Source organism: Diorhabda sublineata, chromosome 9 (genome assembly GCF_026230105.1).
Source record: "Diorhabda sublineata isolate icDioSubl1.1 chromosome 9, icDioSubl1.1, whole genome shotgun sequence".
NCBI classification, from domain to species: Eukaryota; Metazoa; Arthropoda; class Insecta; order Coleoptera; family Chrysomelidae; genus Diorhabda; species Diorhabda sublineata.
In genome coordinates, this window is record NC_079482.1 from 5,417,488 (window position 1) to 5,443,631 (window position 26,144).

Consider the following 26,144-nt stretch of genomic DNA (forward strand, 5'->3'; position numbering starts at 1 on the left):
TATCCACTACCTAATTATTTGTTATTTTTTCATTTAAAATTACAATAAAAATCAGGTTACTCTAAAGCCCTTAAGAGAATACCTACTTTATCTCATTTTTTGATCTATATAGTGAATTTGATTCAAGGATAAAGATTTTAAGTAGAAAGGCCTTATTGATCAAATTTCATAGTGGAAAAAGAAGACGAAACGTAGAAATAGGTTATGGATAATACGTTTTTATAAACATAAGTAAAATGAGTGTAATTAATCAAAAGGATTATTTGAAAAAATACTTAAAAATTGGGAAACAAACAAAGGAAAAGAAAAAAAAGAAGCAATCTAATAAACTACTTGGAAAAGGGTAAATTATTGGATTTCATCTCTTACAAGTTAGGATAGAAAATAATTGTTTCATAGCTTATTCTATTCTTATTTTCATTTTTAGACTAAAAATTATTGATGATGATGTATACACTAACTTATCACAAGAAATACAAGACGACATAGATGCAGCAAATGAAGATGCTCCTCAGATTGTGGCAGTAATTGATGATAGACCACCTTCTATGCGAGTAGATGAAAAAACTAAAAATAATTTATGGCAACCTATAGGAGAATCAAATATAACCTCAAATGAGTCTAAAAATTTTAAAATAGGCAAAATAAATTTACATAAAAATGATGAACCAAAAAAATCAAGTAAAAGTAAATTACATAATAATTTGCCTCTGATAGAAAATAAATCTAAAAATCTAGATGACTACTCCTCAAAAAATAGAAATGAACAAACTTCTAGAAGAAAATACAATACATCTCCACCTAGAGATAATAATTTCTTTCCACCTAGTAGGCAAGGTGAAGATTACTCTCATGCTGGAAGAAAAAATGAAGATTACTCTCCACCTAGAAGAAAAGATGAAGATTATTCTCCATCTAGAAGAAAAGATGAAGATTACTCTCCCCCTAGAAGAAAAAATGAAGATTACTCTCCACCTAGAAGAAAAGATGAAGATTACTCCCCACCTAGAAGAAAAGATGAAGATTACTCTCTGCCTAGAAGAAAAGATACAAATAAAGATTCCGCATCTAAGAGATCAGGTGAAGATTATTCTCCATTAAGAAGACCAGATAAAAATCAATCACCACTTAGAAAAAAATATAAAGATTACTCTCCACCAAGGAGAAGAGATGAAGATTATTATTCACCCAAAAAAACTGATAAAGATCACTCTAAATCTAGAAGAAAAAATGAAGATTACTCTCCATCTAGAAGAAAAGATAAAGATTATTCTCCACAAAGAAGAAAAGATAGAGATTATTCTCCAAAGAGAAGGAAGGATAGAAAAAATTCTTCGGCTGTAGATAAGGGCCACTCCCCTGAAAGGAAAAAAAGCAAAGATTCCCTCTTAAGGAAGGAAAAATATTCTAATGATGATGAGTGTTCTTTAAGAAAAGATTCACCGCCTCCTACAAAAACTTCAGGAGTCAAGTAAGTTGTAATTTATATTTTGTACTTGATATGGATAGTTCTTGAAAGAGCTGGATTTACATATGGGCTGAATAGGCTATGGCTCAGGATGACAGAATTCAAGGGGCCATACATTTTGGTAAAAGGTAAAAAAATTAACAAATTATTCCAACAATTAGCATATTCATTATCAAATTCTGTCATTGCTTATTTTTTTAAATATGTGCAAATTACAAAATTATAAATTTAAGATGACCCAAATCCTAAATCTAATCATGACTAAAATCAGAATCAAGTTATTGTATTGTAATTCCTTAATATATCTTCTTGAATTTGATTATTCATAATCAAACATTAATTTTACCACTTTTTTTTATTCATTCTTCAATTGAAACTATAAGAAGCATAACTTTGATGTTAATAATTTAATCCATTTGATTTTAGTTTTACTATTACAAACTTTGTGTGGCCTCCTTGCTGCCATCGACCCACCTTGGTACTAAGGTAAACCTACATGGTTGTCTTGGGGAGAGGGACAAATTGTGGATAGCCCAGGGGCGGCAAATCTTCAAATCCACCTCTGGTTCTTAAACATACAAAATAATTGTTTTCAATTCAAAGGCGACCTGGTTCATAAAACAGTCCAAATTACAATTTCTTGTGGTTTTATAATCTAATTTTGTTTTCACTTTAGAAGAAAAGATGATTTACCCAATCCCCCAATCAAAAAACCATCTAGATGGGAAAAAGATGATATTTCTAAACCTGAAACTACTTTGAGTGGTAAAAAATCGGGATTACAAAGGGCGCAGAATTTAATAGATGACATGGCTAGGTTACAAAAACAGGAAGAGGAAATTTTTAAAACAATGTCTGCAGAAGTATCTGGAGTTAACGCAGCCACGGTCATAAGAAAAAAGAAACAAGAAGAGGTGAGAGATCCAGAAAAAGAAGCGAGAGAAAAAGAGATGAAAGAAAAATATTCAGTGTGGGGTAAAGGTTTGAAGCAAGTTCAAGATGAAACTGCAAAGTATGAAGATCAGTTAAAAGAAATGAACAAACCGTTGGCTAGGTATGCAGATGATGAAGATTTAGAAAGATATTTGAAGGAGCAAGAAAGAGAAGGTGATCCAATGCTGGCGTATATAAGAAAAAAGAAAAAGAAAGTTGCTGTCGAGCAAGGTATTTCAGGTATATATTTACTGAATTTTAGAATACACATTTATTCAATTATATATATTTTTTTATAGAAAAACCCATGTATATGGGAGACTTTATGCCAAATCGGTTTGGAATTCCCCCTGGGTATAGGTGGGATGGAGTAGATCGATCCAATGGTTATGAAACAAAGTGGTTCCAAACACAAAACTCCAAAAAAGCGATGCAAGATGAAGCTTTGATGTGGAGTACGGAAGATATGTAAATAATTATATTTAGGTTTTTAATAAATCAATTTATTTACTGTACAACATGTTTATTCAAACATTTTCAATATTAATTCAAAAAAATATTAATTAATATCATAATGCCTACTATCTATTCGGGAACTATTTTAATCCATGCCTCTTCCTCTTCTCCATTTTCATTGGGAATTCTAACTTTAACTAATTGGATAGGACCATCTGGGGTCTCGATGATTTGGGTTTCCCCACTAGCTAATGCATCACTTGAGATTATTTCTTCACAATCATCATCAGTTTGATCAGCAATTACCTAGAAAAGAAAAATTAGTCCAAATATAAAAACTATAACTTTATCTTACATGTTCGATTTGCTCTATGGCTTCTTCGTTATCTCCTTCACTACCAACTTCAGCAAAACTGATTTGTTGTCCATCTATTATTATATGCTCAGTACCGTCTTGGTCTTGGATGTACAATTTTCCATCGGTAGCTGTGTCCAAAATTTCCATTTCTCCTGCTGAGTTCACAGTTACTAATTGATCATCTTCAGTTGTGAGTCTAGGTTGATTAACTACAATTGTATCATTCAAGTGTCCTTGATTCTGCATATGCTGTAAAAAAATACAAATACAGAATATAAGAAATTATTTTATCTGAAATTGTCTTTACCTGATATAGTAACGGTTTCCTCATAAATCCAGCACCACATACCAAACATTCATATGGTTTTTTATCTGAATGAATGAACCTGTGAGCATTGCGATTGTCTCTGCTATTGAACGCTTTACCGCACACTTCACAAAGGAAAGGCTTTTCCCCTGTATGAATTCTACGATGTTTTTTAAAATGTTCTGGATAAACAAAAGTTGCTTCACAAATTTCGCATTTAAATGGCCTTTCTCCTGAAAATACACACCAAAAGGTGAAGATCTCGATTTATTAAATGGGAAAATACTTTACCCGTGTGAGCTGCTTTGATATGGTAATCTAAAAGTCGTCTCCTTTTAAATCCTTTACTGCAAATTGTACATTGATATCTTTTATCATCGTAATGAGTTGCTCTTTTATGAGATTGTAAATTTGATCTTTGACTAAAAGTCGCACCACAAAATTCACATTGGTAAGGTCTTTCACCTGTAAAATTTATACAAATATGGAAAAATTATGTACGAAATATTTGAAAAGGAGAAATAGCATAAGAAATAGATTAGGAGAAGAATAGCGAAGGTTGGGATCATTGAAAACCAAAGGGGGAGACTAGAAATAGGTATAAGAGGAACTGGATCCCTCATTTGATACTTGTCAAGGTAAAATGAAAAGTGAGAACCTTGAATATATGTGTATATACTGCATCAGCAAATAAATATTCTATTGCTTACCAGTGTGAGTCCTTTCATGATCTCTTATTTCTGCTTTCCTTGCAAACGCCTTTCCGCATAAACCACAAACGAATGGTTTATATCCTGTATGAACTATGGAATGTACTTCTAGATTATGGGATGAACCAAATTGTTTACCACATAATTGACATGCATATTCCTTCATTCCAAGATGAGTTCGTTCATGTTGTGTGAGATTTTGTTGACTAAGAAAGGATTTGTCACACTGAGAACATTTATAAGGTCGTGGTCTAAATTCGTGGGTTTTTTCATGAGCTTTGTAAGTGTATTTACTAGCAAAATCCTTACCGCATACTTCGCAAATGTAAGGACGGACACCTAAAGATATATTTTTTTTGTTTTTATTATATTAAATCATGAAAAATTGTAATAATTCTTTACTCTGTTTCCTAATGTGAGAGAAAAATTAATTATTTTACTGTAAAACCTTGAAAAGATGAAGGCACTGTATGAATGAGGAAACAGAGTATAAATAATTTTTTTATTTAGAATATAGATATGTACCTAAATGTGTATTGACATGTTCTTCTAGGAGATTTTTGCTGCTATACTTTTTCCCACATGTCTCGCATACCCAAGCTTTTGTTTGTGGATAGTGCATTCTTTTATGGATGCGAAACAATCTCAAATTACTGAAAATTCTATTACAAATTTCACATTGGAAATCTCCTTCTTCGGAAGCGACATGTTCGTCGAAATGTGCAGAGAGTTCGTTTCTTTTTGAAAAATCTTGACCGCAAACGTCACATATGTACAAACGAACACCATGTGCTTCTTTAACGTGTATTACAATGGCTTTGGATTCCCCAGCTACTGTCTGATCTCCTTGGCATAATAGACAAGTATATAAATCGCCATCTTTAGATACTACTGGTAGAGCAATCGTTGTTTCTGATTTTTTTTCTTCGAGCTTTATTTCTAAAGGCATCGTTGACATTTTCTTTCTTAATATAATTGGTTTCTTATCTGAATTGCCTGATGTTTTCATTGTTACATCAGAATCCTCTAACTTTAATGTTATCTCTGAAATAGTATTGGCATGAACTTTTGTTTTTTTTAATAATCAAAAAGTTGAAAAATATCTTGTTGAGTCCCAAATGAGGAACCTAAAGTTGTCTAATTTAAAGGTTTATTGAACCAATGTTTGGAATCATGAACTAAAGTATACTTATTTATCAAATATCAAAAATACCTTTATCAACTCCCATCAGAGAAGACTGTATAAGTGAGGAAGAGATATTTGATGGTTCATAATCAGAATCTGAAGAATTCTCCATTGCCCCTGCATCTAAAATCTCGCCTTCGTCTGCTGAAAATTGTTGATATTCTATGTTGGTATCAATTTCCATATCAGTATTTTCTCTTGGTTGTTCTATACCTGTTTCTAAATCAATACCATGCATTTTAACAAATTCCAATTGGATATTTTCAAAACAATTTTTTTCTGTGGAAACCTAAAGTATGAATTTATAATAAATTTTAAATAGAGCAGTGCAAGTTTAAAATTGACTTGAAATCAGGGTAGGGTTGATTTAAATCACGATTTTAATCAACTGTTTTTTTAAATAAAATTTATATTTAAATTCAAACAAAAAATTGTCTTCCATTTTTAATTCACACAAGTTACCTTATTATAATAACAAATTATTTTCAATTTTCATTAAAGAACTATAAAAATACTAATTCTGAAGCATTTTATATTCCTAGTTGGTTCCTTAATTTTGATTGCTCAAGACCAAACGTGCAAAAAACACATTCAACAGAAGCTGAAGATGTGATTGCACTTAAAAACTGTTTTATGCTATGTAGATGTTTTCCAATTTCAAGTTTATCTTTCTGTGCTTTCCGCCAGTCAATGCCAGAGAGTTCTGATGTTATTTCCTGAGTAAACATTATTTTAAGAAATGGCTCCAATTGGGCATTAAACCTTATGGTTAAAGTTAGCAGCCCACTTTGTTCATATATTTCCTCAATCGTTTCCAGGCATGCTTTTCTTGTTCTCTACTAAACTATATGACTCTCATTTAAGTAACAAAATGATATGCTTCCTCATATCACTGCCAAAAAATGTGTATTGTTTCATGGGATAACTGTAGATCTTCAAATAATGCTATTTTTAATGTTTCAACTAAACCTTGGATTTTCTTACTGCAACTTTTACAGACTGCTTGCAGCCAGTTTTATTTGGATATGTTTTCTTTTCAAAAATATTTCCAAATGTTACCCTCTTTTCTTCCAGCCATTATTTCAGATTTAAATTCAAATTTAGAACTATTTCAACAACTTTATGGTAAATTTAGCACAAATACTGTTCATACCCGAATGAGTTAAAACTTAAATCATGCCCCAAAAAAACAGGATTGTACAAAATGTGAGAATATAACGCCAAAAATGGAAATATTCAATAAGGGGGGAATAATTCCATATTACACTATTTTAAAATTTACAATTAAAAAAACAAATAATTTGTTTGAACAAATTATATGAACTCGGAAATAATAAATAACAAAACATTATATTTTAATAATATAAATTTGAGAATAAATAAAATAAATCATGGTTTTTTGATTTTTATATAAAAATATTTTTTTTTAATCAGATCTTTTCCAACCCTGTTTAAAATTAAATTACCTGTGTTGAATCTTCATCAGATGATGGTATAAATAGCATTTTTTGGGGAAAATTTTCAGTCCCGCATTCCGATTGAGTTTCTTGTGAATCATTTTCTTCTTTTATTTTGTTGCTATCAAATATTTCACTTTTGATTTCCGTTACCCTTGTGTGCAATTCATCAAGTTCAGAAATAAGTGAAAAACATTTTTTACATATTAGTTGTGGACCGTTTGGTTCCTCTTTTATTTCTTTGTCCAGTAATTTGAAAACTAGTGATGCTACGTGAAGATCTGATTCTCTATTGGACTAAAATCACGATTATTCAAATATATAAAAAAAATCAAAGCTGTATTTACTTACATCAGCACCGAATATTTCGATGTAATCTGTATCTGGAACCCATGCTACATTACATATTATACAAGCTTCGCCGTTGGAAGACATTGTAGAAGTTATTAATGTAAATATATCATCCGGGAGTTGTAACTGAAATTATTAAAATTATAATTTGTAGAAGCTTAAGCCGTTGACGTAATTAAATAGTCCTACCTAAAGCTCTCACGTCAACCTCGCAATTTATATATTTCATTTTAAAATTACTAAACTGCTAGTTATTTTAGATTTTACCTTTCAAATTTTGTAGATAGTTTAGGGAAACACTTTATTTTCGTCTAGAAACAGGGCTGCTAACAAATGCTGCCAAGTTTGAGAATTTTATGCCAAAACTTAATCGATTTGTTCTCGTACGTTTACGGTATGGTACGACTACTTTTAAAATGACAATTGAAAGGTATTAGATTCGATCTTCCTTTTCCGTTTTAGTTAAAGCTCTGTTTCCATAATTCGACGCACTGAACGTATAATTTATCACCTAATATTTCATTGGCAGGATTAACAATATCGTCTACTATTACGACCAATAAAATTTCCCACTATGATAGGTGAATTTGTGTTTAATACATATAAGAATATTGTTTCTTAAAAATTTTTAAATACTAAATATTGATAATGACAATCTTAAAAAAATTACTTAGAAACCTAACAACTTATAATGAATTAGTCAATCGTCATCACATTTTTGGTATCAGAGAAGTAGGTATAAAATCAATTAAATTTATTGAATTTTATTAAAGTACGACATATTTTTATAGATGTGTTCAGAGGTCGAACGCTCATTAAATGCAAAATATGATCAATCAAAAGGAACAATTTTTGATAAAATAATATCCAAAAAAATTCCGGCAGATATTATTTTTGAAGACGAGAACTGTCTAGCATTTAATGATATCAATCCACAAGCTCCTGTACATTTTCTTGTTATACCCAAGAAAAGAATTCCAAAATTAGATGATTCGACTGAAGACGATAAAGAGGTATTCTTTTTATTTTTTCTGTTCAATATAGTTATAAAATTGAATTTTATAGATTCTAGGTCACATTATACATATAGCAAAAACACTGGCTCAAAAGAAACTTCCTAATGGTTATAGATTAGTTATAAATAATGGAAAAGATGGATGTCAATCTGTATATCATTTACACATTCACATTTTAGGAGGAAGACAATTAGGTTGGCCTCCAGGATAATTAAAAATGTATAAAAGAAATTGTTATATTGATTTTTTATATATTAAATAAATTTACATAGATGTTTAATCATTAGTTGTTGGTGAACCTGTATGTTTGACAATAATTGATCAATTTTATGTCCTACTGAACACACGTTTTCACTGATAAGAGAATGTAATTATTATAACTCAATTAGTAAGAGCTATGAGGGCATTTACAACGTTTCCATGATATTCTCTAAGTGTTTTTTCTGCTAGGTTTCGAGATATTTCCATTTCCCGAACAATCAAATCGACATCTTCTTTTTTCACAGACACTTTTAACAATTCTTTTTCTCTTTCTTGTTTTTCCAAAGCGTCTTTATTTCTTCTATCACCTATAGCTGAAATTGCATTAGCTACATCTTGGGTAGATATTTCTTTTTCTTCGGCATAATCTGTAACTTTCTCCAAATCAGCGGCACCACTGTCATATTTGGCTACTTTCTTTTGATTTTTTTCTGGTAATTCTTCCGCATTACCATTTACTGACTGTTCGTCTGCCATTATTAAATTTTTAACTAAATAGTAATTTTTAATCAAAAATTTTTATTAGGTACCATACTATCAAAATGACAAATGACAGTTTTCGAGGGCGTTCAAATTATCAATATATCTATGTACACATTATTTGCTTTAATTATATATTTATCGTTCTTTATCATATGTTCAATGATTATCAAGTGTATTATAGATAGAATCATTGAATAAATATTTAAATAAAACTCTATTTATTATTATAAAAATAAGTAAATCAGGAACGTACTTCAATTGAAAACAGAAGCTGTCAATTGTGTCGATATTATTTCGTTTTTGATCGTAGCAACTCGTAGTGTCTTGTTCGACTTGTGGCAGACATATTCTGGAAACAAATTTGAGGAAATAACTTAGCAAGATTTAATTCAGGTACTGCTATTTTTAGGGTAAAATTATCACAAGAACGTTATTTTTATTATGATTATTATTTTCATTCCCTCACTTTTCCTTATTAATAGATTTTGAACTAAGCATGTCAACAAGGAGGATGTTCATTGATTATCTAATACCTCTCTGCAAAGTTTAGATATTAATTTATGCAACATAATTTTCTAAAAAATAGCACTTTACAAACATTGACAGAAAGAACGAAGTATTTTTTTAATTTAGCATATAACTATACCTGCAAGTTCTCTTGTAGGTCAGACATCATACTTCCCACCTCATAGATGAATTCCACTTCGAGAATATTGGATCTGCCTCCTCCTCCCGGAACAGAAGACATCGAGTTAGGACCTTTGGACAAACCTGCCAAACCACCAGAGGGAGAGAAATTGGAGGTAAAATTGGAAGCTATTGAAAAAGATACAGATACTAAGAAAGACATGGACATTTATAAACCAAAGGAACGTCCTATAGACCGAATTAATCCATATTTAAAAAATCCTGAATATGTTGAATATGAAAGGAAACATTTAGAGCGTAGGTATAGAAATAGGTCCCGGAGCTACTCAAGAGAAAGGCGTCACAAAAGAAGGTACTCAAGGTCAAGATCTAGAGATAGGTATCGTCGATCTAGGTCCCGTTCTCGACGAAGGAGGAGGAGATACAGTTCATCCAGAAGCCGTTCACCTTCTCCATCATATCGTCGTTATAAATATAGTAGAAGAAGAAGGTCTAGGTCAAGATCTATAAGTCGAAGTAGATCAAAAAGTGTGTCAAAATCACCACCAAAGTCTCATAGATCTAGAAGTCGTAAGGATAAAAAATCTCCACTGAGAAAATCATACAGTGAAGAAGAAGACGAAAAGCCTATACCAGATGCAGATACAAATGAAGTTGATATGAAACTTGACGAAGAAGAAGAAGAGGTGACCAAAGATAATGTTTTCAAAAATGACGGAACTTTTCTAGAGATGTTTAAAAAAATGCAAGAACAGCAAAAGAAAGTAGAGGAAACTGCTCCTGTTCCGGAAACTTCCAAGAAAGTACTACCTGTTTTCGGTAAAAGACGTGGTGGTAAAGTTTTAAAAACTGGTTTAGTTCAAAAAGCAAAACCTCAAAATGAAGAAGAAACTACTTCTCAAGATGCTTGGTCAGTGTATATGAAAGAGGTTAGAAAATATAAAGAAGCCTGTTGTGATGATGATTCAAAAACTAGGCCTCTCGTTAAATGAATAATTATTAATTTTCATATTGTCGTTTCTACCTTGCTTTAAATTAGAATATAATTAATAATTTGGGTTAAGATTATTTTAATAAAAGAATAATTCGATTTGTAGGTATACATGTTTGTGTAGATTTCTTTAAAGCACATCAGGTTATATGTTTGTAAAGTGCTATTATTCTATTTTGGATTAAAGTATTAAGTTTAAATATTTGGGTTTTTAGTAGACCTACTTGAAATGAATTATAACAAATAAATTATAAATTTAAACAAATTAATGTTCTACATATAATGTTTTATTACAAGTGACGAAAGTAATATTTTTTGCAACCAAACAACTGTATGGAAAAAGTGAAACACTAAATTTTTTCTGCAACCCCGTTTACATTATAATAATAAGGGTTTCAGCATTTATGACAATTTCAACTTATAGTTCAACTAGTAACTAGATGTTATTAAATCCTATAAAATATTTATGATTTCATTTTGCTTTTTGCTTAAACAAATGTAAATTGTACAATTTGTTTTATCAATAATTTGATTTTATTCTTTAATCGTGGAATGCTTCCAAGTTTCAACACTAGTAAATACTATTCTATTTTGATCTTCATTATACCAAAAAACAAACACAATTAGAGGTTTGAATATCTCAGAAAATTTTAAACACCGATTAAATGAAAATATACTTCTCTCTTGTGGAAAGTCCAATTTTTTATGAACTTTTTGCTTGAAGAGGGAGTATACACTCAATATCTATTGGGATCTACTATGCAAATAATCCAAAGCTTTTGATATGAGATAAATGAATTATTTTAAAATTTGTTTATGGTGTTATGAAAATAAATCTCATTTGAATACAAGATATGCATGTCATCATGAATATTAGATTTCAAAAGTATTCAACCGTCTGCCTTGAATTTAGCTAAATGTTCAATTGAAAATCAAAACTCATTAGGAAAATTCCAAAAAGTGTGTTTGTATAGCAGAGACCTCAAAAATCCCAGTGCGACGTTTCTATCTTTTCTCACTTTTAATGGAAATCACGTTTTTGCTGGAAGTAATTTATTATTAAATTACTGCAGGAAAAATTATTTTGTGTTTAATAAGTTTACTTACTCTACCCTTACAGATATGGGTTGTTTGTTTGTCTGTTCTTCGGTTTTCTCTTACTTCCTACAGCTTTCACATCTAAGGAGGCTCTTCGGGGTCCTACTTTTTCCCTGTTTCCTCTAAGTAACGGAACTAGTTCAAATATATTCTTAGTCACTTTCCTACAGGATATTCCACACTATCAAACAATTGTTCTACTACAAATTCATCCCCTAAATATCAGAGCTGGATTTTCTTAATATGGCTAATTTAGATCAGTTTAAAGGCCGCTTAACATGATGCAGTACAACGTGTAATGCAATGCAAGACGCAATATTTCTTGATCAAAAGCAACCAGATCAGCTGACCGACGTAAAACTTAGCTCCGTTATTTTCATTGTTAAACTATGTACAAAATATTAGTAAAAATTTGAGGTTAGGAATTTGTTTACTTTTACTGCTTACAGAGACTTGCATACAATTTCTTGTACTTTATATTGCATTATGTCTTAATATATTTTCCAAAACCAGAATTATAATGTATGAATAAGACACATTTGGTTGGTAAATATTATGCCGAAACATAAAATAATGAACAAATGGGTTATAATAATGTAAAATGAATATTTGTTTTATTTTATCAACATTATTTTCAAGGTAAGTGCATTTTATTAGTAACAAAATATTTATGTATCGGTTGTCAAATGGTAAAAAAAATTAATGTACCGTGTCTAGATGAAATTATCTAAATTATAAAATGAAATTATAACTTTAACGAGAGCTACTCTGCTCTATTTGAATCAAGGTAAAACACATCTTCGTCCAAATGAATTACTAAATCTAATTTGTTTTGGAATAAATGTAATTTATTTTCAGCCTGCAATAATTGTCTATAGTAAGACTCTAAGTAACTAAATAAGTTAAGTCTGTTCGTTCATTATAGCATTAATGACTTGATTGGATCATTTCCAACAATATAGGAGCTGCTAGAAGTACATAGCTCAACTACCCAACTTTAAAATTATATCAAGGAATCTTTAGAAAGCGGAAATGAAGGTAAGTCCTCAGTATTCAGAAAATATAAGTTTTTAGACCAAGTGTGGATGGTAATAAATAAAAATTCACCAAATAGCAATGATGACCCAAGAATTTGTAAACATTATTTGTTTTAAGACTATTTAAAAAATAATAGTACAGAATTGCATAGATATTGAAACCACAATTATAGAGCTAACTGTGGCAACACAGAGTTATAAATGGCAACAACGATGGACAGAAGAGAAATCGGGCGAATGGACGCGACGAATAATAAAAGACCTTAGACGGTGGACTGAAAGGAAGTTTGAAAATGTGAACTTCTACATTACCCAGCTTTCGACAGGACACGGCTATTTCCGAGGGTATAAACACCTGCGTGTCCGTATGGTAGAAACGACTCAGATGATTCTACGTGTGTAACCACTTGAGGATTTTGAAGGACACTGCTACTTCTGAAAGTATCTTCACAAAATGAGGAAAGTACAAACTCCTGAGTGTACGTATTGTGGAAACGACTTAGATGATGCCGAACGCACGTTCTACGTGTATAACCATTAGAGGAGTTCGAGGGACACTGCTACTTCTGAAAGTATCTTCAGAAAATGAAGAGAGTACAAACTCCTGAGTGTACGTATTGTGGAAACGACTCAGATGATGCCGAACGCACGTTCTTCGTGTGTAACCACTGGAGGAGTTCGAGTGATACTGTTACTTCTGAAAGTATCTTCACAAAATGAGGAAAGTACAAACTTCTGAGTGTCCGTATTGTGGAAGCGACTCAGATGATGCCGAACGCACGTTCTTCGTGTGTAACCACTTGAGGATTTTGAAGGACACTGCTACTTCCGAAGGTATCTTCACAAAATGAGGAAAGTACAAACACCTGCGTGTACGTATGGTAGAAACGACTCAAATCATGCCGAATACACGTTTTTCGTGTGTAACCACTGGAGGAGTTCGAGGGACACTGCTACTTCTGAAAATATCTTCAGAAAATGAAGAAAGTATAAACTCCCGAGTGTACGTATTATGGAAACGACTCAAATCATGTCGAACGCACGTTCTTCGTGTGTAACAACTGGAGGGGTTTGAGAAAGGAAGTAGAGGAAACTGTCGGCAGCATAAATCCTGGTGATGCTGCACAAGGTAGAATGTTGCCAACTGGTGGCTAACTACACAGAGAATATTCTTAGGCAAAAGAATGCAGACGGCTGCCTGGTATAACGATATCATAGAAAGTTAACAAATGGGACATCGTACACGGACAGACCTACCAACCAGGTGGCTCCCACATATCCATCAGCTGGTGGAATCCGTTACTTGGGTTCCGCATCTCCTTAAAAAAACAGAGCTTATAACAATATTAACTGTTCCAAATAATTATTTAAAAGCAGTTCACATTATAATAATTTCAGATGTGCTTAAAGTTAATAAATTACAGTTTTCAATACTTTGCAGAGAGTATTAAATAAAATGAACATAAATGAAACATTATTCGGAAGCCTCTTGATGCAATTGCATCAATACGATTTATTTCCCTCTCTGCTAATAGAGAAACAACAGTGAATTAAAAATAAATCTCACTACTCACGTAAAGTGGAGTGGGAATCTAGTGGAGCAATTGAAGGGGTAAGAACCAAAAGTTACTTGATTATTGTAAAATCTGTGCAAACATTTCGTATAGTATTTGTATCTGACGGTACGTACAGTTTGCTTAAATTTTTAACACTTTTCGATACTCTCTGTTAAATTCTGTATTTTTTCAAAAAATTGTCACTTGGACCCTTTTGGTTCAAGATTTGTCTTACAAAAATACAAATTCTATCATCAAATTAACTTTATTTGAATAGACAACAAATTATACGGCATTCTTAATCCTCATAGTCGGAGTACAGTTCAAATTGTTCATCTTGAACATTTTCTTCCACCCGTATTTATATGGTTTATATTTTTTGATGGGCAAGGTTTTGATGAAAGGTGTGATGTATCGGTGAAATAAAAGGCAAGAGCTGAATAAGATTCTTCCACTTTGCGTACGCTATTTTCAAGGGGGCTGCATAAAGACGTTCGTTTAAATTATCCAGAGATTCATTTGGTCTACCTGCTTTAAGTGAAGAACGCGTCTCAGAAGTCAGAATATAAAGCAGGAAAATTTGGATTTCTCGTTATATGGAAAATGAAGAATAAAAATTCACGTTTGTACTCAAACCACACAATGTCTCGCCATTTTAAACGTTGTTTTTCATTGTCTTTTTTGGATCACACATGACCTCATGAAGGTAATCAAAATCATTTTATTCCATGTTATATACCTCAAAGTTTTTGGAACTTTTCTTTATCAAGTCCTTCCAACGTTCTGGAATGCTTAATGCCTGTTTTTTTAGCTTTGCTCTATTCGAGCAAAATAACGGTCGCATTCCATATAGGAATGTCCTGGCTCAAATAACTTGTGATTTGTGACTTAAAATAATAGATTCAACCAAAAACATTAACAATTTGGCAATATTTTTATTTTTGTTTTGCCTACCGCATTGGTCACTGTAACAAATTAGTTCTTCGACAGTTGGTACCAAATTTTTTATGAACTGAAACAAAAAAAAATAAATTTAGATAGTGGTATTAAGATAATAATAACAAGTTGTATCTCTACCTTAATGAGACACGAACCAATTTCCTGTGATCCTCGCTGACCTATGGTTTCATTCCATACATACACGAAAGATCTTCCACTGATGAGGTCATGTCCATAACTATCTTATACTTTATTTGTTGTAAGTAGAGGAGTTGGAAGCGTTTTTTTCCAAGTCAAAACATATACGAACTTTTTCGGGATTTTCTTTTCCATATTCTATGTCTAATTTCTCGACATTATGAACATTTTCGTGTTTTCTTTGGTGGAGGTCTAATTCACTTTGGCTTTTAGTTTTAATTTTCACATCAGCTAATTTTTTATTAAGGTATTTAAATGGTCGCATTTATCAGAGTAGGGCTTGAGAAATTTTAAATTAAACTCTGTACACTCTGCGGGCCTTATTGACACGGCCCAGGGGCCGAATGCGGCCCGCGGGCCGTATCTTTGACATGACTGGCTTATTGTATCATTTCAGAAGTATGTGATCCTCGTTTTTCAGGCTCAGTAAAACCTTAATAAAGGTTTTTTCTGTCAAATAATTCGCAGCGTTCTATTGGTAAGGTTTTAAGAAAATATTCCTTACAGACTCTGGAATTCTTAAGACGTAATACTGTTGCAAAATGTTTCTGTGAAACTGCCTGCTTATTATCTCGCTTTACGAGATGGTTTGCAAATGGTACGTTTTTATTTCATAAAACTTCGTAAATAGGGTCATTGTTTGTTCTTCAGATATTTTGTTACACTCATAACGGAAATGCCATATTTTTTTTGTTATAATATCCAAATAATATACCACTAGCAGAAGGTACATCATCATTGTCGGATTTAACAGCATTAACAGGTACATCTGTAGACTTGAGAGTAGAAGTATTTAAAACATCCGTAGAGGAATCGAATAAAGTCTAAAAGTCCAAAAAACATGATTCTTCTTTCTGTGACAATGCGATCGCGGGCCTTATTGTTACGGCCCGCGGGCCGTATCTTTGACATGACTGATCTAAGTGCTCTTGGATCGTTTTGTCATTAACTAAATGCGCGGATACCTATTTTTTCAGACTCCAAAAGATGGCGTTAAACGTTAGAAAATTACTTAGATCGTTTAACTCGTTTTTTATTAAATTGTCACTAAGACTCTTTTGGTTCTCACCCCTTCAAATATATTTTATCACCACGTAAATTTACTCTGGTAGATTGTAAGTAAGTTTGTTTTTACATTAGCTATGTTTCACAAAATACAGAGGGAGTTTTATGTAAAAACTCTTCAATTATCTCGGAAACAACTCGTACGATTTTTATAAATTTTTGTGTACAAGGGTCTGGTGATACGGCCGGTATTATGATGGTATCTACATTGTTGTCAGATATTTCCTTTTTCCTGTAAAATAATGAACTTTGTTCTTTCAAATGGATTACCCTCTATATTCTGTGTTTTTAGAAATCTTTAAGAATTACTGATTATTTTTCATCTAATGTTTCCTATACATGAATGCCATAATCTCCACCAAGGTTACAATAATTATTATACATTTAAATGGCTAAAATATGTGCTAATAAAAATCTCGTAACAAGGTCTATTATCAGTAAGTTAGTAGTTTAACGAAACTGGTGCAGTAAATAAAATATTTAACCAAATCATGGCGGAGAAAATCTACAACAACTGAAGACAAATCTTCTACATTAAAGGCGATTACCGCAGATGCTCAAAATGTCCATTTCAATACAACAAGCCATGCGGTTTTTAAAACTTTGCATTACATTTTGCAACATCCTCGACTGCTCAATTCTTCTTATCTCTGTGGTAATCCTATCTTTTGATTCCTGAATATTGGCAGGTTTTGTTTTATAAACGATGTTTTTTAAGTGTAATCGCGGGGACCATTCGATAAAACCACGCCTTTCAATCCATATTCTGGGAAACAAATTATTTAGGTATTGCCTCCATTTTTCCATCATTAGGTCTGCAAACTCTTCACGTCTATCAAAATCGTCATCTGAGAACCCTTGAACTAACCTTACTTTGTATGGGTGGAATTTATTATCACGTAAAATTTTCATTGTGGATGTTTGTTTAAAGTTCCCTGGATATTTGTCTAGTACTCAAGTGTGGAATGTGAAGGCTTTTACCGGACTCATTTTTATTTAATTTCCGGCCTATATTTAATGAAAAAAATAATAAAATAGTCTAAAACGTTTGATTTATTACGGTCGAAGTTTATGGTACAACAATGCCCGTTTTAAAAAAATATTGTATGTAATACGTCTCGAAAGTAATGTTTTACTGGACTCGCAGGCTTGCGGCTCTGCAATTTGCCCTCTCGTCCACTAAAAGACCACTTTCGGGACTTGTTACGTAAATAATATTACGTGAAAAATAATCAGTATTGCTTAAGGATTTCGAACATCAAAAAATATACAGGGTGATCCATTTGAAATAACATAGTTCATTATTTTTCCGGAAAAAAGAAAGATCTGATAACGATGTAGATATCACCATAATACCGGGCGTTTCACAAGACCCTTGCGCACAAAAATTCATAAAAATCGTACGGGCTGTTTCCGAAATAATGACTGAACCAGTTTCGTTAAACATTTCCGAGATAATTGAGGCGTTCCATACATAAAACTCACTCTGTATAAAGAACATTTCTGTGTAAAATTCGTGGAGAGTGGAATGCCATATGGAATAATATAATAAACAATATTTGGAGGGTTAGTGACATTTTTGAAAAACGGTTAAGTAAGTAAAGGCTAACATTTTGTTCAGTAGTCCTATAGTAACCAACAAGCATCTATATAATGGCAGATCGGTTGGACGGTTCTAAAGGGCTCACTCTGTATGTTCCCATACTGTATACTCCAATTCATTTTACAAATCGGCGAGTTTCGCTGATGTTCAGTTGAAACTAATTTTGATATTTTAATTTCAGTAATCATGCCAGCTCAAATTGCCGAAGAAGAAATCTTTAAAACCGCGCCATTCGACCCTCGTTTTCCAAACACCAATCAAACTCGTTACTGTTACCAAAGTTATATTGATTATCACAGGTGTCAGAAAGTCCGCGGAGCCGACTATAAACCATGCGAATATTTTTCCAAAGTTTTCCATTCTGTATGTCCTAACAGCTGGATAGAAAAATGGGATGACCAAAGGGAAGAGGGAACTTTCGCTGGAAATATTTAGATGATTCCTGTATTGAAGCATATAGTTACTAAATAGTTGTATTTATGAAGACATGATTGTGTCATATATAAATTTTTTTTGTTAATATAAACAACGTCTTGATTTGTTCAAATTTCATGCTGTCAATACATTCAGACCTTTGTTAAATTATACACAAATAAAATTAGGTGTTAGTATATTCGAGGCGTCGAATTGCAAGACTCACTGTATCCATCTTTCGAAAATTTTTAGAATTCAGAAAAACTGTTAAACAGCAACAAATAAGCTTTTCCAAACTCATCCATCACATCTAAATATTGATAAAAGTTTTACTGCATTATCCTCCACATTGATTAATAATCGTCGAATGTCATCGATCTTTGCTGGTTTCACGGGATTTCCTTGTGGAATTATTTCAGGTAGTTTAACTTTTGATAGGTTGATACCCTTCTTAGAAACAAACTTGAATTGGTCTACATCTGAGTTGAAGAAAGGCTCTCCATCACACCGATATATTAGTTCGAGAAGATTTCCTGAATAAAAAACGTTTTGCTTCGTTAAATTGGAAATACCAACTAGCAAGCCTGCATTGAAACTTCTCCAATCGTACACTTCAACTTCTTCCAGTCCTTTAATAGGAAACACCAGTCAATCGACTTGGTGTTTGGTGACGCATTGCAAGAAAAATATGTTAACATAGCTGTCATTATCGAATTTCGATTCTGTCCTCCACATCAGCACAGTTCCACCATCATGGGGCCTTTAGAAGATCCCATCACAATGGTGATATTGTAAATATACAATTGTCTGCTGTACTATGCACTTTGGTATTGAATCTTTGGTAAAACCAAATTTTTTTGACAATCAAATGACACAATAAGTAGGTTGCTTGGTTCGTCTTTTAGCTTCTTATGAAAAGCTTTATACCTCGCTTTGTGATTAATCGATAATCAACTTATTTGTTTCTGATTCCCTCTTTATTTTCCCTTTCAGCTCGATGCATTTGAAACATGCATCAGTTATTGGTGAACTGAACCCTTTGTTGTGTCAAACCCTGGTCAAAAATATTTTTGAAAAACGTTCTCTTGGCTTTCAGTTTTAACAAGCTGCTCGTTATTGTACATACGCCAAAGCTTGAGCAGATTTAAGTCACCTGAGACGTAATGTCTTTGGATCGACTGATGCTCTTTTTATTAAATAGACCTCTTTTAATCTAGGTCCTCCTCTCCGCTCCACCTGTAAATTTCCAGACAGCAAAAATTTTTTTGAAAAGAGTTTGACCTTGACAAACGTAGATTGACAAAAACGAATCGGGAATTTTTGAGTTCCAGCTTTTCTAACAAAGTATTGGGTACTCGCCGTTTTTGATGTAACGTTTTTCTTTACAGGGCGGGATTGTTTTATTGGAAAAGATTAAATAAAATTATCCTGATGGATTTTGTCCCTATGGGAGAAATTCTTTGATGTCGTTCATCGTCAAAGTCATACACGTAAATGTTGGCGTGTTTTTCTTTTTGGTTAAACGATGATCACATGTAGGAAAATCAGGTATACTTTTTGGAGTATGCCTAAAACAATGAAAATAATAAATCTTGAGAATAACTGTGAAGAAATATCATCATTATATTATACACTGTGTTTTCCACTGTCTTCTTCTTCTTCTCATGCCGTCTTTTCATTGAACGACCACGTCTTTAAATGCATCTCTGTCCATCGCGACATGAAACAATTCTCCGACGCTGAGATTTGTCCATTCTCTCATGTTACGGAGCCAGGATTTCTTTTTCCTGCCGATACCTTTCTTTCGCTCTACTCTGTCCTGCATTATGCTCTGTAGCAGTAGGTGTTTGTCGTTGCGTAAGATGTTTTTCTTAACTTAATAATTGTCAACTGCTTTCTTGCGTCTTAGTATCTCGTCGTTAGTGATTCTGTCAGTCCAAGGTATCTCCAGGATGCGTCTCTAGAGCCACATCTCAAATGCTTCAAGTTTTTTTTATCATTTGATCGTTCAAGGTCCAAGTTTCCACTCCGTACATCAGTACTGACCACACATAACATTCCATGAATCCTATTCTGACGTGAAGGTTTTGATTTCTGTTTGCAAACCTTGAGGAATACTTGACAAATGTCTGTCTTACCTTTCAGCTTTTTGAACAGATCGTTTCCATTTTGAAAGGTTTTTTTTGGTGCAGCATGGGTCAAACATATTTCCATGATTTAAGAATTAATAATATCCACGATTTAATTATGACAATACATTTAATTAAAACAATTGACATTGCAAAATTATCATTATCCATAGCGGTAGAGAGGGCGCTACATACCATTATATGTCACGGGAATCTTTTTGCGCGATCTCGTTGGCTCAGTGGATATAGTTAGTACCAGCGTCGCTGCAGTAAAATATCATGAGTTTTGGAATGACACACGTGTGAATTTAATAGGAATAAAATCATTTTTGTAACGACAACACACTGCAGTTTTTGTGCAGAACTTGCATAGACTCAAAATCCACCTTGATATTGGAAAAATATGAATATAATGAGTTTTGCAATGCCACTCCTAATTTGTTTCTTTTTTACTCTTCATTTTATTATTAAAAATGGTATAATACTTTCTATTTAGGTTTTTATGACTGAGGCTAATTTGATATAATTATGAACAAATTTTTTGGAAAACTGATGATGTTTCCTTTGAAACAAGGAATTTTTTTGAGATTAAACTTTGATTTTCGTTTGAAAAACATATTTCTCATTGCGACAGACAAATAAAAATCAAAATTAATAAAACCCGGCATTTACAGACTTTATTTGAGTAATAAGACCAAGACACTAAGTTTTTAAACTAAACAACTATCTGATTTATGAATCAGTTGATGTTTCTGATAAGGCACTTGAGTGTCAAAGGTCTGAATTATTGGGTGTTTTTGTTAAGTACCGTTAACAATAAGCACTCACTGCACATGTTTAAAAAAAATCAATAGAAACTGTACTGACCACATAATCTTGTGTCTCCTGTTCTTTGTTTTGTTTGGAAAGTCAAAATACGAGAGTCAACCTCCGATCGCTCCGTGCAGACGCTACGCGGGTATGCGCTTTAGGTGACTGCACTACACACTCCGCCAATGTTGATATTCAGGCGTCAGTCGGCGTTGTGCTACAGCCACGTAAACAAGTCCGCTATTATTGATGCTCCCGCCAAGTGTGTTTCGTTTTCTACAGGCTGAAGGCCATTGTGCTGCAGAAATCCATCGGAGAATGAGTCGTGTGTATAGGGAAAACTTCATGAGTGATGGTGTTGTGCGTGAACGGTGCTGAAAGTTTGAAGATGGTCGTAATTATGTGCATGATGAAGGGAAACAAGGACGCAAATAGTTGAAGAAAACCACAGATTTACCATTACTGCTTTGTCTACGGAATTTCCAGAAGTTTTGTACTCTACTTGAATTCATTGGCGGTAACTTTCTTTGAATAGGGTATCGAAAAGCTTGTTCATGGGTGTGACAAATGACGCAATCTCTTCGTTGATTATGTCGAAAAGTAAGTGTACCAATCTTTTGGTAATAAAATTATTGTTTTATATGTACTTGTCTTTTATTTATAGCCTATCGGAGGTTAAAAAAAACTGCCCTCGCCTCGCCCTTTAATTTGATAAATATTACAGTCAGTGGTGAACATTTACCAAATGTTCAGTCTAGTATATTTATCATTTATCTTCTATTTCAAAGCCTAAGTTCGTCACGAAGTAAGTATAATTACTGTAATATTTTTTTTTGTTAAATTTTTGGTGTTTATGCCAGAAAAAAACAAAAAAGAAATATCACAGATTTTGTGAAGAAAGTTTCTATTTGAGTCGATGTTATGAAAAAAAAAAGATACATAAATGCATTTCTATTGGTCGAAGCTGTCGGAAGACGTATGTACTAAATTTCTTTGAAATATTCCTGCTAGACAGTTTGCGATAAGCAGTGGCGTGGCTAGGTGAGATTTATTTAATTCTTAAAATAAATAGAAATATGGCGTCCTTTACACCATGGGCGAATAAAGACAATGAAATTGCACAGGGTAGTTAGAATAAAGACAGGTATGAATTTAATAATAAAGATTTAGATATACAAACACAGCAAATCATTTTAAATATATTCGAATGTTTAAAAAATGAAAATATTCAGTAATCTGATAATGCAATCATAATAAGAATTGCTGAATTAACTAGTAGAGTGAATAAAAAATAAATTTTACATTTATCGAGTTGCTTTAGATCATTCACAAACTAAAAACATGTAAAGAAAAACTGAAATCAGTTGACGAAGTTACTTAAAATTTTATACGTAGTACAATTATTTATAGTTTATATAAGAACAGGGTTGTGACATTAGAAGTAATACTGGAAAAAGGAGCAGATTATCTAGAATATAATTATACAAGTTTAGAAACATTGCGTCAAGTTTTGTCAGCATGTGGTTTTAAACACAAAAAACTGAATAAATGGATGGCAATAACCGAATCGTTAAGGATAGTTCGATGTCAACAAGATTACTTGCGTCAGAGTACCTGGGCGCCTGGTACCCTGTTTAAACCAAACTCCTTTACAGGCAGGTACATTTTACTCGTCTTTTAACGTTTTATAATTTTATATTCAGTTGTGTCAAATTAACGAGGTAGATCTTCAGACTCATAGTCCAAGACATGTCTTATTGTAAAGGTTCCAAAGGTACCAACATTTAAAAACCTCTGATTCAAATGTTTCTTTAATAGTTAGAAAATCACTATTTTAGCTATTCCCTTAGAAGCCCTCCCATAGTCTACACACTTCCGAAATTAATTTTGTTTTCCACTTAAGGATGTCACAAGACTAGTATCACACCTGGCAGAACTAGGCTACAGGAAAGCGAAAACCTCTAAAAATTCCGTCATGGGAATGCTATTGCGAGATATGGTAAATGACTAAAATAATTAAATTTCTCAAGCGACTCAAAAAAATATATGTGTGCTTACACATCACAATATAAAGAAGGATAAAAATTAAAATATAACAAGGCAAGGCGTTTTCTCCTCTTCCCTCCAACAGGAAAGTTTAGTAAGAAAAGTCTGCCAAGACGGAACCAAGTGCTAACAATTAGCGATAACACACACAAGATAATTAGTTGCATTGCTTTAAACCACATAGATAGGATATTTTAAAAAACTAATAGTTAGAAAATACACTATTTGAGCCTATTCACTGAGACGCTCTCCTATATTACTAGTAAGGCTTTCCCGGTGTGCTGCACCCCACTTTAGTATGGACGAATGGCACAGACCACCCCTAATGAACAATATTTTCAAAATTTAACTGCTGTAACTCACTAAAATATGCCCATAAATGCATTATAATAGATTTTTTTGGGAGTCAACCCTTTAATAATTTTAGAAATCCTCCCTAAAAGTCGCAAATCACTTTAGTTTTAATATTTTTATTGTCTGATTTTGAACTTCTATATTTAATTCAATTCATATTTAATTGAATTTATGCTGAATATAATTATTCATAATAAATGTTAGTAGAAGCAGTAGTTGAATGAAAACCTAAACGTAACGACGAAATAGAGGCGTGTAGAAATAGCACAAAAGGTAAGTTTAGCTAGGAGAGGCAGGGCACAGTCAGCACCCCCACAAAACAGTGAAAGGGATAAATATTAAAAGCTTTATTTAATAATCTTCACTACACTGAAAATATGACTTAATTTACAAATACTCTCGGTCCATAGGAGTTTTCTTAGCTCGTTTATCTCTACTTCTAGGGAACCATCTATGCTTTGTTGTAAAAGTTATATTCATAAGTTCCTGTCTAGCTTGTTCTGGAGTCTTTTTATTAAATATGCTCAGTAATTCAGGAGTCAGTTTTGTTTTCAATACGGTGGAAGTTTCGCAGGGTTTCTCTTCTGGCAACGGTCTTGTACATTCATAAGGAAAGTCTTCTTTGGGATGCCATGCTATTAAAGTACTGCCATTATCTGTAGTCACAATTTTTTGTTGTGTACTGACGGTTCTACTTATTACCAAACGAGTGCAACAAACTCTTATTGCTGTGTTAAACATTATTTTAATATGTGAATATACACATAACCTCAACTCTTCTTTTTAATTAAGTGAATCCTAAATTAGAATGCTTTTTTCAGTTCAAACAATAATCCAAAAATATTATTTTGAAGTTACTAAAAATAACGAGATTAATATGAATTATTTGTTCTTACACAGTTTTTTTTATTGTTTTAATAAGAATTTAAATTTTTTCTTTGTTTTTAGAAATAACAATTCAACTAGTTGCTAGCTTCATTCCATTAATTTAAACTTAATAGATTGAAAAGTGAGGTTACGTAATAAAAGAACATTCTAACCTAGCTTATTATAAAATTATTATTTACTATCGTGTTTAGAAGTAATGATGATGGTTTATAATTTAAATTGTAAATCAAGCCTTTAGTGTACTATGAATCTTTTATCAAATTTAGTAAGGAACTTAACTTGTAGAACTAACGCGTTATCTAAAAATACAATTAATAATAATTTGATCAAAAGACTTTGTAGTAATCATAATAACAATGAAAATAGAAAACGAAGTATTCGGTCCACCTTGTATTACGTGACAGCAGCTGGTATTGTAACAGTGGGATTAAGCTATGCCGCTGTACCTTTATACAGATTGTTTTGTCAAGCCTACAGTTATGGAGGAACTGTAGCCTTAGGACATGATGCTAACAAAGTTGAAAATATGTCAGCAGTGAAAAACAAACTTATAAAAATCAAATTCAATGCTGATACTGCTGCTAGTATGAGATGGAACTTCAAACCACAACAAACAGAAATCATGGTACAACCTTATAATACATACTCTTTGAGTTGAATTTTCAAAAATGCTTTTAGGTATTTCCAGGGGAAACAGCTTTAGCCTTTTATACTGCAATGAATCCCACAGATAAGCCAGTTATAGGTATAAGTACATACAATGTCGTACCATTTGAAGCAGGACAGTATTTTAATAAGATACAATGTTTTTGTTTTGAAGAACAAATGCTTAACCCACATGAACAGGTACGTAATTTTATTTGAAAAGTCCTGTAAGAAAATAGAATCTTTCGCAGGTGGATATGCCTGTATTCTTTTATATAGATCCAGAAATAACTGAAGATCCATATATGGAATTTGTTAATGAAATAACTCTTTCATACACTTTCTTTGAAGCTAAAGAAGGCCTACAACTACCACTTCCAACATTTGTTAAATAATGTTACATTCAATAAAAAAATTGTTGAATTATAACCCATTTTTGATTATTTGAAGTTTTGGAAATGTTTTCAAGGAAGGTTAATGGACAATAATAATCTTTAACTACAGTGGAATTATAAATTTTTTTATTATGTAAGTATTATATTTGAAATATTGTCAGAGTACCATTGTTATATGTGGAAATAATTTCTTGTAAAAGTAAACACCTGCTATTCATTGCAGTTTTTTCAAAGTACTGGTTGATATGAGCTTGTTTTTTTGAAAGTGGTATAAGTCTATTTATTCATATATTGAGATATTTAAGGCAATATAGCCTTAAGGGTGTACTGTAACTTTTAATT

The 26,144-nt window shown here is 32.4% G+C and overlaps 8 protein-coding genes across 10 annotated transcripts; 5 read left to right on the forward strand and 3 right to left on the reverse strand.

Annotated features, from left to right (window-relative positions):
* Window positions 1-51: 51 nt before the first annotated feature.
* On the forward strand, window positions 52-2,916 carry LOC130448937 (BUD13 homolog). Its single transcript, XM_056786546.1, has 4 exons — window positions 52-343; window positions 428-1,471; window positions 2,145-2,641; window positions 2,701-2,916. Exons 1-4 carry the CDS (start codon window positions 237-239, stop codon window positions 2,871-2,873), a joined length of 1,821 nt encoding a protein of 606 aa, XP_056642524.1. The 5' UTR covers window positions 52-236; the 3' UTR covers window positions 2,874-2,916.
* Window positions 2,885-7,792, reverse strand: LOC130448936 (zinc finger protein 260-like). 3 transcript variants are annotated; one of them, XM_056786543.1, is made up of 10 exons: window positions 7,494-7,792; window positions 7,227-7,352; window positions 6,885-7,172; window positions 5,446-5,707; window positions 4,758-5,276; window positions 4,233-4,571; window positions 3,814-3,987; window positions 3,523-3,755; window positions 3,213-3,464; window positions 2,885-3,163 (listed from the first exon to the last, which is right to left on the reverse strand). In XM_056786543.1, the coding sequence occupies exons 2-10, from the start codon at window positions 7,308-7,310 to the stop codon at window positions 2,987-2,989; spliced, it is 2,328 nt and encodes a 775-aa protein (XP_056642521.1). In that variant the 5' UTR covers window positions 7,311-7,352; window positions 7,494-7,792; the 3' UTR covers window positions 2,885-2,986. The 3 variants fall into 3 exon arrangements, with proteins under 3 accessions (XP_056642521.1, XP_056642522.1, XP_056642523.1); XM_056786544.1 differs by having other exon boundaries at window positions 2,904-3,163; window positions 7,416-7,644; XM_056786545.1 differs by lacking the exon at window positions 4,758-5,276 and having other exon boundaries at window positions 2,987-3,163; window positions 7,416-7,619.
* A 25-nt stretch (window positions 7,793-7,817) lies between these two features.
* On the forward strand, window positions 7,818-8,521 carry LOC130448938 (uncharacterized HIT-like protein Synpcc7942_1390). Its single transcript, XM_056786547.1, has 3 exons — window positions 7,818-7,958; window positions 8,018-8,239; window positions 8,292-8,521. Exons 1-3 carry the CDS (start codon window positions 7,875-7,877, stop codon window positions 8,451-8,453), a joined length of 468 nt encoding a protein of 155 aa, XP_056642525.1. The 5' UTR covers window positions 7,818-7,874; the 3' UTR covers window positions 8,454-8,521.
* Window positions 8,472-9,058, reverse strand: LOC130448939 (huntingtin-interacting protein K). The gene has a single exon (XM_056786549.1). The coding sequence runs from the start codon at window positions 8,978-8,980 to the stop codon at window positions 8,624-8,626; it is 357 nt and encodes a 118-aa protein (XP_056642527.1). The 5' UTR covers window positions 8,981-9,058; the 3' UTR covers window positions 8,472-8,623.
* Window positions 9,059-9,278: 220 nt separating this feature from the next.
* LOC130448941 (cytochrome c oxidase subunit 6B2-like) lies at window positions 9,279-22,116 on the forward strand. The gene is made up of 2 exons (XM_056786551.1): window positions 9,279-9,379; window positions 18,303-22,116. The coding sequence occupies exon 2, from the start codon at window positions 18,308-18,310 to the stop codon at window positions 18,554-18,556; it is 249 nt and encodes an 82-aa protein (XP_056642529.1). The 5' UTR covers window positions 9,279-9,379; window positions 18,303-18,307; the 3' UTR covers window positions 18,557-22,116.
* On the forward strand, window positions 9,309-15,348 carry LOC130448940 (CLK4-associating serine/arginine rich protein-like). The gene has a single exon (XM_056786550.1). It carries the CDS (start codon window positions 9,679-9,681, stop codon window positions 10,624-10,626), a length of 948 nt encoding a protein of 315 aa, XP_056642528.1. The 5' UTR covers window positions 9,309-9,678; the 3' UTR covers window positions 10,627-15,348.
* A 2,096-nt stretch (window positions 22,117-24,212) lies between the features above and the next one.
* Window positions 24,213-24,676, reverse strand: LOC130448947 (39S ribosomal protein L42, mitochondrial). The gene has a single exon (XM_056786557.1). The coding sequence runs from the start codon at window positions 24,613-24,615 to the stop codon at window positions 24,262-24,264; it is 354 nt and encodes a 117-aa protein (XP_056642535.1). The 5' UTR covers window positions 24,616-24,676; the 3' UTR covers window positions 24,213-24,261.
* Window positions 24,677-24,979: 303 nt separating this feature from the next.
* Window positions 24,980-25,836, forward strand: LOC130448945 (cytochrome c oxidase assembly protein COX11, mitochondrial). Its single transcript, XM_056786556.1, has 3 exons — window positions 24,980-25,387; window positions 25,441-25,608; window positions 25,659-25,836. Exons 1-3 carry the CDS (start codon window positions 25,007-25,009, stop codon window positions 25,800-25,802), a joined length of 693 nt encoding a protein of 230 aa, XP_056642534.1. The 5' UTR covers window positions 24,980-25,006; the 3' UTR covers window positions 25,803-25,836.
* The last annotated feature ends 308 nt before the right edge of the window (window positions 25,837-26,144 follow it).